At 52.1% G+C, this 15,469-nt stretch overlaps 1 protein-coding gene across 1 annotated transcript in view; it reads right to left on the reverse strand.

The window, feature by feature from the left end:
- Positions 1-249: 249 nt before the first annotated feature.
- The window catches only part of KCNG2 (potassium voltage-gated channel modifier subfamily G member 2), a 39,301-nt gene continuing 24,081 nt past the window's right edge, over positions 250-15,469 (reverse strand). The window contains exon 3 of the mRNA XM_040588829.1: positions 250-3,146. Within this exon, the coding sequence (XP_040444763.1) occupies positions 2,334-3,146 (813 nt within the window). The 3' untranslated portion in view covers positions 250-2,333. The remainder of the gene's footprint in view (positions 3,147-15,469) is intronic.

A 15,469-nucleotide genomic window follows, 5' to 3' on the forward strand; every position in this document is an offset into this window, starting at 1 on the left:
AGTAAACTTCATGCCGCTGGTCATTCATGGGCCTCGCTGCTGGAGGAGATGTATTCTGCCCCTTCCGTGCACGCTAGCCGTGGTTCCTGCATTCACACCTGCGATAGAGCATCAGCCAGCACTTGGTGCACAAGAACCAAGGTACCGCGGAAGGTGACCTTACGGGTTCCCCTGGTGCATGTTGGGTCCCACCTGCAGACCGAGCACCCAACCACCACCATAAATGCCCTTCTGCCCCCCCGGCACCATGCCACACTTTGCCCTCCCCCCACCGCTCACTGCTGGTTTACATTTGGCTGGCTGCAAAGCTGTACCCCTGAAGCCAAATCTTAATAAGCCTTAATGCAAGAAACCACGTTTAAATAAAACCAATAAAATGAAAATCTCTCATGACTCACAGCAGCCCAGTGCTGGTACCGCTCTGCCAGCAGCCTGAGTCAGCCCAGGCACCAGCCCCCAGCCCTCGCCCCCCGGCCCGGCACAAGGGCTGCCGTCCCGCTGGTGGGGCTGTGACCAGCCAGCAGCACCTGGGCGAGCGCGGCTGCGTTCAGTTCCATGTGGCTGGGGGTCTGGGGACCCAGGGTCGGGGGCAGGTTTGCTGCTTCCATCTCTCGCGGCATTCGCCTGCGGGCTGTTTGTGTAACACACCTGCTGCTCTGAGCTGTGGGGCGGCGGTGCTGTAGCGATGCTGCTGTGGGGCAGAGAGCCCCATGGCGTGGGGCTCTGGCTGCAGCCCCCACATGCACGGCTTCCCATCAGCACCGTGGCACCCTGCCTCCCTCCCGCACCCCCGCATCACCAGCTGTGAGCATTCAGCAACAAAGCTGCTCGGTTTTATGAAAATAGTGTAACCTTTTATTTTCCCTTGCTCCATTCCTGTAAGGAACGGCTTAACATGGGAGTTTGCTAATGTAGGCTTGGTGTTAACAACAGATGCTGAGGCAAAAAAACCCAAACCAGACAAACCCCATCCTCAGTACGTCAGCTTGTGTTCCCTTCCCGGCAGGAGAATATGGAGGGTGACACTGCCCGGCTTCACTGCCAAAGGGGGCATGGGGACCAGAGGCGGTTATGTTCCACTTCCCTCCATCCCCTGATGGGATCCCACCTGCAAGCGCGCTGATGGACCCCAAGCATGCCAGCCTGGACCAGCGGCACAGCTCTGCCAGGGAAGGGGCTGGCACTCCTGGCGTCCCACCGGTTAACAAAGATGCAGATTCCACCATAGGATTTACTTTCCCCTTAAATTAAGTCTTTTGAGAATTAGGAAGAAGAGCCAGAACAATAATTGTAGGTTTTAGATGACAAGATTGTCTTTTTCTTAGCAGGAAAAAGAAAGAAGGACTACCGGTCAGGTGGAGCACGGCCCCACTCTGCAGCAGGGGCCAGAGCCTGCGACGGTGCTGACGGGCATCGCCCCGCTCGCACACGGACGCAGCCAGCGCAGCCGCTGGGGAAGGGGCTGCAGAGCCGGGAGCTGCTGCTGCTGGTTTAACGCCACCCTCCCCTTCCCGGGCTGTGAGCATACAGGTTTAGTTGTCTGTTAAACACTTTTTTTTTTTTTTTTTTTTTTTTCATACATGAGAGATGGAAATAGGTAACAGAAGGAGAAATGGCATGACTTGTAAAGACATTTGTTATATTCAACTGTTAGCAAAGGAAAAAAAAACAAGTTAACATTCAGTACCATAGCCAGGAAGATTGTCTGTATATTTCTGACATGGGGCTAAGACACAAAGCTCAGGGCGGTAAATACGCGTATTTACTAACTGATGCATACGGTGCCAGCAGGAGCCAGAGCCGGCAGCTGCGCTGCGCTGCCCAGGCTGCGCTACAGGCAGACCCTGGCCCCAGCAAAGCTGAAGGGATGCTCTGCCCTCCCGCCCTTGCCCTCGGCTTGTCTGAGGTTTGCGCTCCTCGGCAGGGCTGCCCGAACCCACCCCCTGGCGTGGGGCGTCGTGGCCGGGGAGCCCCTGGCTGGGCCTGGCACAGGGGTGTCGCGAGCCGCGAGGAGGGGGCACCCAACGCACCCCATGCAGCTGGCACGTCCCCCGCTCTCCAGGCAGGCTACATTCAACAGCTGCTCCTTGGGGCTTGCAAAAAATACTCGTCCAATAGAAAAGAAAAGCCCTACAAGAAGCAAGGGAGTGGTGCAGCGCTCAGTATTTCCAGGGGCGCTCTGCAGAGGGTCCTTCAGATCAGAGGTTGGTCCTTAGAGACCACATTGCGTGTGCCTCCCTGCACTGATGCAGTCCCGGAGGTCCCCCTTGCAGAACCGGCCCTGCCTCGTCCACCGCTTCTTGTGCTGCCAACGCGCCTCTTCAGCTCCTCAGTCACCAGCTTCTCTCAGCCCCCTGCTCAGCCACAGGCTGACCCCCCTGCCCAGCAGCACCTGGTGGGGATGTGGCACCGAGCCCCTGCGCACCACCACCGCCCGGGAGCTCGGTGCTCTCTTCCAGCTGGCGCAGCTGCCTGCTTGCTGCTCGCTGCTGCTGCTCCTTCAGCTCGCTGTAGGAGCGGGAAAAGGTATGAAAGATGGATGTGACCGGGAAAGCCATCAGCAAAATCCCGCTCAGGATACTGCTTAGGGCCACCACCTGTCCAGGGATGCTACGAGGCACCATGTCCCCGTAGCCAACAGTTGTCATGGAGATCACAGCCCACCAGTAACTGGTGGGGACGCTTGTGAATTCTTGCTTGGCTCCCAGCTCACTCTCAGCCAAGTACACCAGCGGGGAGAAGAGGGCCATGGCGACGCACAGGAAGAGCAGGAGAAGCCCGAACTCCCTGGTGCACCGGCGCACGGTGAGCCCCAGCGTCTGCAGCCCCAGCGAGTGTCGCGCCAGCCTCATCACATACAGAATGCGCAGAGCCCGCAGGAACCGCAGCACCAGCCCCACTCGCTCCAGGTACTTGTTCCCAGCTCCCCCGCCGGGCTTGCTGCTGTTTTTCGTGGAGACCATATCCACAATGAGAGAGATATAGAAAGGCAGGATGGCCAGGATGTCGATGATGTTGAGCGGGGTTTTCAGGAAAGCGCACTTGTCCTCTGCCTGGATGGATCGCAGCAGGAATTCAAAGGAAAACCACGCCACGCACACCGTCTCCAGCACGAAGATGTCATAGCACTTCCGCGAGCACTCGCCCTGGGGAGGAGGAGAGGGAAACACAGAAAGGGGGGAAGAAAAAGATTTAGCCAGGGAGCGAACCAAAGAAACAGAGAGTCGGGGTTCTTACAGGAAAGCCCCACGTGAAACTGCCACGCGTTACGAGGTACCAAAGTGAAACCAGGGCTGCCACGAGCAGCTGGGGCACGTAACCAAACCAGAGCTACCAGTGACGTGTTTGCTGCAGGACAGGCAACGGACCCGCAGGAGCACCCCAGGGCTGCTGGCGTGCAGTGCGGTGGTATCAGCTGCCCGCCAGCCTGTTGAGGGGCCCGGCGCTCACACCTCGGTTCTAACCGAGCCTGTAACACCCTTTAGGGAGGATCAGTGCAGGATACATGGATTTTTAATAAATGAGTGATCCTTCCCTCCCTTCCTGATCAATCCTGCTTATAAATGGCTCATAAACACCTGCAGCATTTTATGTTACGTGCTCAGAGTCATCTATAATCTATTATCCACAGAACACAGAATACTTTTTATGTTCCAGAGAACATTTATTGATGCACTAGCCCTATAGCCAAAAGCTTATACAGAGTATATCGATAAATGTGGGTATTTCTAAAAGAAATCAGTACCACAAGAATAGAGGGAGGGCCTGGAGCGATAAGGATTTTTAATTACCTCACCTGTAAGAACTAATGACCCCAATGCCCTCCCCAGGCTTTCTGAGACACTGGCAGAGGTGCCCTTCCCTGCAGGCTCACTCGCTGGACAACGAAGGGAGAGAACCCTGGCTCGCTCTTTCCTTTTACACTGCCTGCAAACAAGCCAGCCCCGGCGCATCGGAACGGCAACACACAGTAACAGTGGCGACGGCTGCTCCTTGGCTGTTAATTTAACAGCACAAATACTATGGCAATTCTCCGCTACATCACTGTTAGGAGCTCCAGCTGAATAATCATCAGCTTCCCTAAATAAACAGATTTTGATGTGGACAATTATAGTGCTAGTGCTGTTTCCTCTGAATGCTCATGTAGAAGTGTTAATGCTCTGGGGTCTCTGAGCAGAAGGCATGTGTATATTTAAGTGTATGTTTATTTGGGGAGCCAGTTTGAACAATTCATGAAAACTCTTGTATGGACGTAGGAGTCCATCCGTACGAGTGGGGTGTGAGACTCCCACTGATTCCAAAAGGTACCAATGTAAAACCTCATTTTGCTCGCCTATGCTAAATTACAGCAATAAAATATCACTCAAACGCGGCGAGGCTGTGCCAAGCTGGCTGCCCTTTCACCACTGGGGAATCTGAGAACCTCGCACATCTATACACAGCTCTGCCCACACGCTCGGTGCAGGTGCCTTTTGCTAGGCGGAGATGAGGAAACCTTAACTGCACGGCACCGCATCCTAACTTCACCCCTCCCCAAGCGCCCGTGCCCAGGTTTTCCCTGCAGTGACAGCAAACAGCAGAGGAGGGGGGAGACGTCTGCCCTGTGGGCTCCCTACAGCGTCCCCCAGGCCGCCGGGGTGGCTGGGCTTGCCCCATCCTCACCCGAGAGCCAACCACTGGGTCCAGCCCAGAGTGGATCTGGGACGATGTGAGCAGCATGACGAGCCTGTACGGCTGGTAAGGGATGTGGTCTAACAGGCAAGCCAAGTGAGCGATGCCCGGGGTGAGGGGGGGGTCCCAGCCTGTGTGGCTGTGGTGAAGGCAGGCAGATCCCCACATCTGCAACCGTGCCTGTGCCTGCGCCGCAGCCCCCCTGCTCCGCGCTGGCCCTCCCGAGCCAACACCTCGTTCGGGGCCAAGCCGCACACAGCAAGTGACATAGCCCCACTGTCACCTAAGTATAAAACCTGGGATGTTAGAATCTTTTTTTTGATTTGAGGATGAGAACTCTCCCTATGGGACAGGCTGACGGTCCTGGACCTCTCTCCTCTCCAAGCAACGATGCCTCTTCGGTAAGGTTTGTGCCTCCAACTATGTTGGATGTTACCCAGGACAATATTACTAACAAAAGCACTGTACACTTAACTTGAGCTTGATTTTTTACAGTAAGACTATTATTTTATATAGTAAGACTTCATATATAAAGACTATATTGCAGTGGCAATTCTGAACTTGCTATATCTGTTGCCTCAATAAAGCATCTATTTTCTATTCCGTTTTGTGAAACTGTTTCAGTGAAAGTCCTTAAACGGGGCTCTGGCAGGAAAACATTCGCTCTGATGCGTGGTTGGACATAGAAACCCTCAGATCTAAAACACTGACCAGGTCTGGGACCAGGACTGGATCTAGCTGCACCCATACTCCTCCTGCCAGGGAGTTTGGAAAGCACGGGGGGTCCTTCCCGACCCTGGTGGCTCGGCGGGAGGGCTGTACCCCCGCCCGCTCCGCCCGCTCGTCAGGCTCAACGTGACACTGGACACATGGACACACGTTTCAAGGGCTGCTGCACTGCCAGCAGCCACAGCAGCAGCATCACACCGAGCACAAAGCCTCGAGTTACTGCACTACGATAACCAAAAGGCCAAGGCACCTTCCCCACCCCACGGTTAAAAGACACTAAGACAATGACTAAGGAGATGTCAGTAGGAAAACAGAACGTGAAAATCCTCGGAGCCGGCATCTGTGGTCCTTGTATTAACACAATGAAAGGTTGTAGCGCCTTGTATTTACAGATATTTATTTTTTTATTCCACTTTCAATTGGGGGCCAGAGCCAAAGGCCACAGGGCCAGTGGAGGGACACGGCTGGTGCCACTGTGACTTCTCACCTTATTACCAAGAAACCAGCCGTCAGACCGATACCATCCCAGAGTCCCCTGCCCGGGAATCTCACAGCAGGATATCTTGATCTCGTGCCTCAGGGCAGTGGTTGCAGGTGATTTGCAGTTCCTGGTGCTGTCCTTGCACACGGATGAAAGGGTCAGGCTGAGAAGGACGATGGCCCACAGAGGATGGCCCCACGATGGCTGTGGCTTGAGCCAAGTGGCAGCAGTGGCAAGGAGGAAAAAACCCCGATGTGCACATTTGCTTCCTCTGAAAGGTCCATCACTGCTTGGACCACCACGGATGGACACTGAGCTGCAGGCTGCCTTAGGAGACCTAGCTGGAGGGAAGCATTCTGGATTCTGACGTGCATGTGTATCATTTTCATGCCTCTAGAACTTTAAGAAAGTCAGTGAAGCCTATGGAGAATTTAGCGCTGGAGCAGAGCTACAAAGACATGCAGGCACTTAGTAGCTAATTCAGCACCTGATTCCCCCGGCGCTGTTTGGTGCATAAGGAAAGGCAACTCTCCAAAGTCCTTCTGTGCATGAGCTTCGGTGTGGGAGCAAAGCAGAGTGAAAATCGCTCCTCATTAACAGACTACCAGTGGAGATGATTTTCGGAAGACTCTCTGCCCTCCCACACGCTGACATGTTTATCCTGTGTAGGTTCACAAACCCACAGCTTTGCTATTTATGTCTCTGATCCTCCCGCAGCACAACACCAAGCCCACCAGCGCAGGAGCCGCTGGGCTGGGCACCAGGGGCTGGCGGCACCCACCTGGCCCCCGTGCCCCGCGTGCAGGGGGGGTCCTGCCTGCTCCAGCCGAGGCTGACCCCGGGCTCTGCCGCTTCGCCACTCTTCCCAGCACCCACAGCTGGCAGCTAGCGCTGTGAATGCTGAGATGTTTATGGTCAGTATAGCGGAGCACTGACGCTCTGCTACACAGAGTTCATTTTAATGGGATGAAACAATCCCCTTTTTTAGCTAATGCATAATTATCTTCAGCAAAGTGCTCGTCTTCCTCAGTATCGTTATTAACCTACTGCAATCTGAACAAGCCAGGCTCTGTCCAAAGGCTGTCCTGAGAGTAAGAGGGTCTGAACAGGCTTTTAGAAAACAGCCCAGTGTATCAATTAACCTGCCAGAAGCCTTTGTCTTGCTAATTAAAGGTCTTCCTGTCCCCTGGACCATGTTTCAATATCATCTAGGTATAAGCTATTATTACCCTCACATGAAATCAAAAACAGTATGAGAAAAAACACGTTTCATGCTCTTTGCGCTTTGCTTTTCAGCTGCAGCTGCTTTTCCTTGTTCTTTTTTCCCCTTGAGTACAGCATGTAAAAAAAAGAAAAAAATAAGGCAATTTTTCTCTTTCTAAAACTTTTAACTGTGTATTAGAGTCCAACTGGATGGTGTAACTCTGCTTAGGGTTTTGAGATTCTTCTCCATTCAAGAAAACAGAACAAAAACATGCAGAAAAAACACACACAGAGATGGAAAAAAGTAATGAAGAATTAATCAGCCATTGGAATATGAGAAAAACAAGTCCTAACAGAATAGGATAGCATCCTGCCAAAACCAGAGCTGTAGCAAATCTGTGTGTTCTCAAAAAAGATCAAGTTTTATTAACTCCAGGCCACAAACATGTACATGAACAAATACATACTGCCTTTTTACTTCTTGCAAGCAAAATAGCTAGTTCTCCATCTTGTAATCTAATGGATACATTTTTATAATTACATTCTTATATACAGCTTTATGAAACTGGGCCCGAGGAAAACCTTTTTTTAGTTTTCATAACAATTGCATTTCTTTTTGTCTTTTAGAGGTCTAAACAAAAACCAGGAAGAATGGCAATCATAAAGGACACCCCTCCTTGCATTTTTCTAGTATTAAAAGACTATCATTCTTTATTTTTTAATATGCGTATAACTGTACCATTAAAGAAGCAAAATCTTAGGTTTTTGATTACAAAAGAAGTGGTATAATAAAAAATAATATGGAAACAGTTGTTCTTTACAAGATGTGTATGTTTGTTTATGTGCATACATGTGTTTTTTTTCAAACAGCAAGTAGATTTTTTTTTTTCCCTGTGCAGAAATTACTTGGGTATGGAGAAATACCTGCAGTTGCACAGGATTTTGGGGACATGTACTAATGTCATCTCAGGGCACAAGAAAAGAAAGGAAGGTCTCAGCAAGGAATTCTGTTTAGTCAATTTAAAGTGAGTCTCCTTCAATAGGATCTATAGCAATTTGCTGTCAAAAAGCCAACCACAGTATCTTTCTTCTGGAGAAACATTTCCATTGCCAAAAGGAAAATTACAAAAAGGAAAGCTGGTGTCACTGGAGTTAAAATTCAGCTGCACTCGTTGCTCTGCATGGTCCATCTAAAATTCACAGGCATCTCTCGGGAACACTTTGGTTGGGCTTGTGGGGTCCCTTCCGCGGGCACCTCCCTGTGCTGCGCCTCAGGAACGCTCTGCCCTGCGCACCGTGTGATGTTGTGACCCTGCCTTTGTCCACCCATCTCCTGAGAAGAAATTCTGCCTCTCCTCCAGATTTGTGCAGGCTTTGACACCATCTCCCCTGCTGGTGTTAGAAGATGTCAAAAGCCAGATCACCTCTAACCGCCCCAGTTCTCATGGTGCTTTGCACACACATTTTGGTAAGCTCAGCAGCTCAGCAGTACCTTTGGGGAAGAAGTTTCAGTGCTGCCCACTTGCCCCTGTAGTGAAGATTTCCCTCCCTGGCAAACGCGCATGTTAAGACCCCCGTGCCCCCAACATGAGAGGCACTGCATATAAAAATACTTACATAAGCTTTAAAACTGCGACATTTCTAAAATGATGTTGTTCTCTTCCACTTGCCCCTTGTTCCTTGAGGCTTTGGGGTCATGCATTTCCAGTGTTTCTCTGCACACCGTTCTCTGGTTTTTAACAATGTGGAACTTGAAATTCCGACGTAAGTGAGGTCTCAGCACCGGCAATCAGCTTGGAGGGACCCCCAAAGCCCCTGAGGCTGCTGCACAAGGTCTGCCCCAGCCTGGCCACAGCACTGCCCAGAGCGGGCCAGTTCCCAGCCAGTGGCTATGGGTGACCCCGGTGGGGGTGGGCGCGATGCTCAGCCACCTCCCAATGGAGCTCGCAGGGGATGCAGAGGACAGACCCTCCACTCCCACTCGGCACCTGCAGCACTTGCCTGGAGTGGCAGAGGCACAGCCCCCGCTGCCAAGCGGCTGGTGGGAGCCTGCGGCTGCTCTGCCCAGCCTGGGGTGCCCGGCGCTGGGGCACAGCTTTGCCCCAGCCACTGCTGCGAAACGAAGGACCCTGCCCCAAGGAAAATTCCAGTAAAACGGAAACATTCCCCAAAATCTGCCTCCCCAACAAAACCTAATGATTGTGCTCACACTAGCACTTTCTGATGGAAAGCAATTTTCTGATGCAAAGTGATTTTCTGATGAAAGCATCCAGATAATTTTCACAGTAAGGGTGACTGCGTGACTCCTGCGACGTGACCTGCTGTTGGAAGGGCAGCATCGCTCCCTGCCCTCGGGCACAGGCACGCTCCCCTTGCACGAACCTCGCTCCCCTCACCACAGACCACCCATGGGCTTGGCGAGCGCCGTTCAGCCCATCTGCCACTGCAGCCAGGGTCAGGCTGAACTCGCAGCCAGCCTGCTCTCAGTGTTCCTTGTGCTCCTCAGCAAAGATGATTCAGCTGCTGCACAGTCTGTCCTTAAAGCTGGCTGGCTGTGAATTCAAAGGAACAGTTCCTGTTCTGAAAGTCACCAAGGGGCTACGAAAGAGCCCTCTGCTTCTTGCTGTACACACTCTGATCTGTAGGTAGAGCTTAGTTCGTGCTTCATCTTCAGCCCAGCTGCTAGAAGAGCCACAGAGCAAGCATCGCCTTCAGCAGGGAGGGCTCCCGCTAACATCTTGCAGGTGTATCGTGGAGAAAAGGTAGCTCCTGTGCAACCGCTCCTGTACAACCTGGCTTTGTTGACAAGAAAGGGCAAGGAGGTGGGCAGGAGCTATACCTGCTTTAGCCTTAGCTCTCTGGATTCCCTTTGATCCCGAGACAGCACAGCCCCACATCACCACTCAGAACCCCTCAGCCTGTCCCTTTCGTTCTGCCAGTGAAGCTGCAAATCCACACGGAACACCAGCAGAGCGAGAGAGATGCCAGCTGACTACGGGAGCTGCTAGGAGGTAACTTCGGGGTGCGCTGAACCCCCCAGCGGAGCCTGATCAGTGTGTAAGGTCGGAGGCTGAGCTGTGCGGTGGCAGTGGTGCACCCAAGGGGTTAGGGAGGCAGCAACACCTGCACGCGCCCTGCACTGGGGCCTCAGACTGCACTTCTGATGCAGCCACAGAGCCAAACGGCTGCTGCATTCATGGAAAGCTCTGGAAGCGGCCGGCAGTCAGCGGGAGGGAAGAGAAGACCACCACGTGCGCAAGGGGTTCCCCCACGCAGGGTGGCGGCTGGCAGGCAAGGGGCAGGGGCGGCAGGTGGCATGTGTGCACAGGTGGCCACGGGGCAACCAGCTGTATTCCTCGGGCTGCCCGAGCCACCGGCAGCCCACTGCTTCGGGCCCTTCAGCCCCAAACTGCACCACCAGAATTAGATGCTGTAGGTAGGACCAGGGTTTCTAAGCCTTAAATGTTGAGCCTTGAGACCTGTTTAACTGTCACCTTTTCCCCTGCAAACGCTGTAGATGTCTGACCAGCTGTACTCTGGCTGCATGGATGTGGCATATGCATCTGTGTGTGAAGGAAGACACAGACACGGGGGATTCAATCAACCATCTACCAGGTCAGACTGTTGTTGTACTCCATTCCCCTGCCTCCTTCACTTACAGTCCCTGCCACAAGCAGATAAATTCTTCAGTCCACTGTCCTGCTTCTCTTTGCCCCAGCAGAGGTGCTGGGAAGCATGGAAAGCACACAAGTAGCACTACAGATGCACGAAATGCCCCCTCATTAATTTCTTCTCAACCAGCTTTTCTCACACCTGCACCTACTTTTAGCACACACCTCTCCAAAAGCAACAGTGTTTGTAAGAGGGAAACAAATGCTATCTGGCTCTACTTTATACAAAGCAACCAAAACCTAAAACCTGTAAGAAGCAAGAAACTATACATAAAGAATAAAACAGACCGTAAGTGCCTATGAAGCAGAACACCACCAACTGCCTGACTTTGAGATGCTTATCAGGACCAGCACAGGACCTCACCTGGAGAGCCTGGGGGGTGGCGTGTGTGTGGGGGTGTGTGTGTGTGTGTAAAGACATTGACCATCTTAAAACTCCTCAGACTGTGACTGCAGCTGGGAGCAGCCAGAGGGACCAGTATGATCCAGCAGCGAGCTGCCGTCTCCCAGTCTGACCACACCACGCACCGGGAGAGGGGCTACACTCCACCTTAGGGAGGGGCAATACACCCTGGTAATGTTTCTTTGAGGTCACCTCTTAAGACTGCTCCATGCTCACCCTTAGTGACCTCCTCATGGGCAAGTATTCCCTTCACTTTGCATTTCTTTGGTTTTCTCGTGTTTGTAATCTGCCTCACTACAATGAGGACAGGCAGCGTCTCACAACCTGTGCTTTTCATCTCTGAAACCAGCTTTGACACCAATTCTTTCTTGCTCACCAAATGCACGCATGCAAACCAACCATCGCTTGTTATTTGGAGCTTGGTGGTAGGTCCCTGTATGTAAGTGAAGGATTCGATTTGTTCAGGAACCCCCCACGTTCAACAAGGATGATTCAAACTGGAAGGAGTTTGGAGAGCAACCCAAGGTTACTTGGATGGCTAGCGGAATGGGAAACCTATCTTAAAAATAGACATTTCAATGCATTTACTTTACCATCACCAAATGAAGGCTGAGAAGAGACACATTTGCTGTCTACAAATATACCAAGGGGGGAAGAGAAGCACTGTTCAACGGCACGGTCAGAAGTTCTCGTGCAGGTCTGCCCGGCCCTGCTGCGAGCACTGCTGTCACCACCTACAACCTGCCTGTTTAAAATCTGCAGCTCAGCCCACAGAATGGGATGTGTGATCACTCCTGAATCTTCCTCAGTGCAAAGTCACCCTGGCGTTTTGTTCAGGAGTGGTGGGGAAAGGCAACGCCATCAGCTCAGCAATGGCAACCAGCAGTGAGGTAGGAGGGGAAGGAGAGGGACCCGGACAGACTCAGTTTGCACCAGCTGTTCGCAAGGAGAACCCATCACTAACTGAAAGGACCATGCTGGCAGGAGAAGAAACAGCTATAGCAGCTTTTGGAATGTGGATTCTAGCAGGCACATGAGGCCCCAAAAGAACCCCTCTGCAAGGACAGGGAAGGCCAGAGCCCTTTTAAGATGAGGCAACCACACTCGCCTCAGAGGACCCCTCCAAGTCCTACCTGCCCTCACCGTACAGCCAGCAAAGGAAACGATGTGCTTGATGCTGCTGGAGCTGGGCCGCAGGGGGTCTGAGAGCCCTGCCTGGCTGTCCACATCTGTCATGCGTGCAAGACACTAGTAGGCTATTCATTATATTTAGATAATTACAATCTATACGTACAAGAATAGGTTTGCTGCCTTTGTTTAAACAAAAATTCTGAGTCAAAAGGCTGGGTTTGTACCTGGAGTCTGCTTTGGTGATTTTACCACATCTTGGTCTCATTTGGAAATTGCCTGAAGACAAATGCCTACAGAAGACAAGGGTCCACAAGAACAAGGTATTATATTAGAAATTCATCAACTGCCTCGGCATTCGAGGCAGGGTGCCATGGGCCACTATCGCTTGCCTTCTGGCAGCTCTGCCCTGTGGCAGACCCCCTCCGTAGGGAATGCCCAGATGTGGCACAGCTGTGCTGCTGTGGCCATGGCCCCTGTGCAGCCCCCGTGCTTGGGCCGGTGCAAGGTGCACCACGGGCACACGGCACGGGGCTCGGCTGCCGCAGTCACTGCCATGGGCAGGGCAGCCGCACAGAGAAGGGAATGAGGATTTCACCAAGCAACCATGTCCTCCGAAGAACAGCTTCACTTTAGAAACACTGATGTTCTTGGCATTTTGGAGTAAAAAAATCCCTTGGAATTTTCCATTTTCAGATTTCCAGAAAGTTTTTCTTGGTTTTGGCCCACTTATCCACTGAAATTGAAAGAAAGAAACCCCACAAGAGAATAATGAAGCACCAGAAGCCTCCCTGCTGACAAATGTCCCCCTCTCCCCCTGATTTCACATGAACTAGAAATCTTCCTCCTCAGCCCACTCTTTTCTAGGTCTGATAGAGGCATCGTACCCCTCAAGGCTTGGAAACTACAATGCTTCTTGTAAAAATCCATTCTCTGCAAACCTAAGCAAACGCTTGATCCTGAGTTTTTACGTGAAGAAACCCGGTTACCTTGCAAATTAGCAAATATCCTGATTTCTGGAGAATAATCCTAGCTTGTATTTTCCATCCTAGTGCTGGAAAGCAAGACAGACACAGTTCTTGCTGAAAACACTTGAGCAATGGCACTTGGCCCTTACAGCACACCTGCTCCTCATAAACACAGCAGGACTGCACAGACAAAGGTGGGGGGTGTCTCCCCGAAGTGGCAGCATCAATCAAAACACAGCAGGACCCGAGCGGGGCCGAGCCTGCACCAACCTGCAGCGCAGCGCATCAGTCTCTCCAGGGAGTGACAGCACCAAGACCCTGCACCCTCCTCTGAAAGGACCAGCCCCGGAGAGACAGGGCTGTGTTACAAAGCAGCAGCATTCCCAACACCTTCACACCTACCCAACGCCTGGGAAAAGACGATGCTGTGGTGGCACCTGGCTGTGTCTAGAATCCTTCCCAAACCCACCATCCTCTTTTCTTCTTCTCCTCAAGCTTGTCTCATACTAAAAGAGAATCTCAGTCTTCTCTCTCCCTCTCTCACTTACTAACTGTATTAAGAACAACTGATTCTTTTCAGAATTTTAAAGTATATTTTCCCTCTTACTTCTCCCAGTCCTCCCCTTCTTTCAATCCCTGCTTTAGAAACAGTTTTCCTCCTCCTGCCTCCCACTCATCGCAGGTTCTATTTTACTGACCCACATTAGTTTCACTGGTTCCTGCAACCCTGTAACCTGCTAGAAAAGTTGGGGGTATCTGGTTTTTCTCTTGGAGGAAAGGGGGACAGAGTCAAGCTCACTCTTTTCCTCTTACATTTTTTTCCAAACCTATTTCCGCGCCCGCCCCCCCAACCTCCCCCCCCCGGCCTCTTTCCCTTTATCCTATTATCTGAAAGGCAGTGAAGGATTTGCTTATGCTGCCTGTGGGCAGATTTGCTCTCCCGCTGGTAGCGGCTCAGCCGCAGCTGGCAGCCTGCTACCCACCGCCCTTGCACTGATGTGCTGTAAGCGCTACCCCTGCGCCTGCAAAGTGGACGGATTTTTGCAAGGTGGATCTGACCCCGGCAAACCCCTGCACTCTCCCACATCCTCTCTTTCTGCTCAAGGCAACAGCAACAGCAGAGCTGAATGCAAGAACTGCATGACTTGCCTTAAATCAGCTAATATTTCTACTGTGTATGAAGGCAACTAGCTGTGGGCTGGGGGAATATACCCACAGCTCCTGCCCACAGACAGTGCGCGGACCTTTCAGGAGGGTGCTGCAATTTCTGTTCTGTCACCGTCATTACCCAGAGCAGCATGTGCCAAATTTCCAACACGGCTCAGGATGTATTGGATGGCTTCACATTGTTCTCTCCATTTCCTACTCATATCCAGGCTCAGAAAAAGAGCTAAAGCAGAGGGAAAGGGAGCGCACGTGTGTGCCTGTGTGGGCAGGTGGGCTACGGGGGCTTGGCCAGTGAGTGGCCAGAGGGCTGGCTAGCACGTGCCCTGGGGAACAGCCCCTTCTGGCTGAGGCACCCACCTTGTGAGTGACCCACAAGCTCAAGTCTGAGCAGCAGCTAATGCTGGGAGCGAGCCCCACCAGCGATGTGTCCCAGCCCCTGCAGCACCCCCCGCAAACGCAGCCAGTGCTGGACCTGGTACCTTGGTTGGGATGCTGCCTTCACAGGGCCAGACTCATGCCATGCCACTCCTCTTCAGAAAGCTTCCAGGCTTTCAGGCAGCTGGCTTTAATCACAATTAGGAACTGCCACTGCTCATTTCATTGTATTGATGACTTCAGGTCTGACCACAAAGGAGGGCCAAGGAAGTCCCAGACGTGCAGCATCCATGCTGGCACCTTGCCCAGGGGATCAGATCAGAGCTCCTGCACAAGGAGTCCGGAACGGGATAGTGATGGCTCGCCCATCCCTGCAGACAGAAAGAGGCCCCTGAGCTCACCCCTTGCAGAGCAGAGTGTCTCACCAAGTGGCTCATGAATCACACACATGGTTCCCACTGAGCTGAGACATGTTTAGAAGGACTGACAGAATGCATTTAACAACTACATGAGATGTACTCAAGCATCTCTAGATAAATGGTTTCCATTGTTAATTACCCACACTGTAATACTCTTTATTTAGAACATGAGTTTGTTGAGCTGCAGGATCCAGTTATTGTTCATTGTTGTCCACAGACATTCTTTTATTCTGCTCTTTACTGCATGAAAAACT

Source organism: Falco naumanni, chromosome 3 (genome assembly GCF_017639655.2).
Source record: "Falco naumanni isolate bFalNau1 chromosome 3, bFalNau1.pat, whole genome shotgun sequence".
Taxonomy (NCBI): Eukaryota; Metazoa; Chordata; class Aves; order Falconiformes; family Falconidae; genus Falco; species Falco naumanni.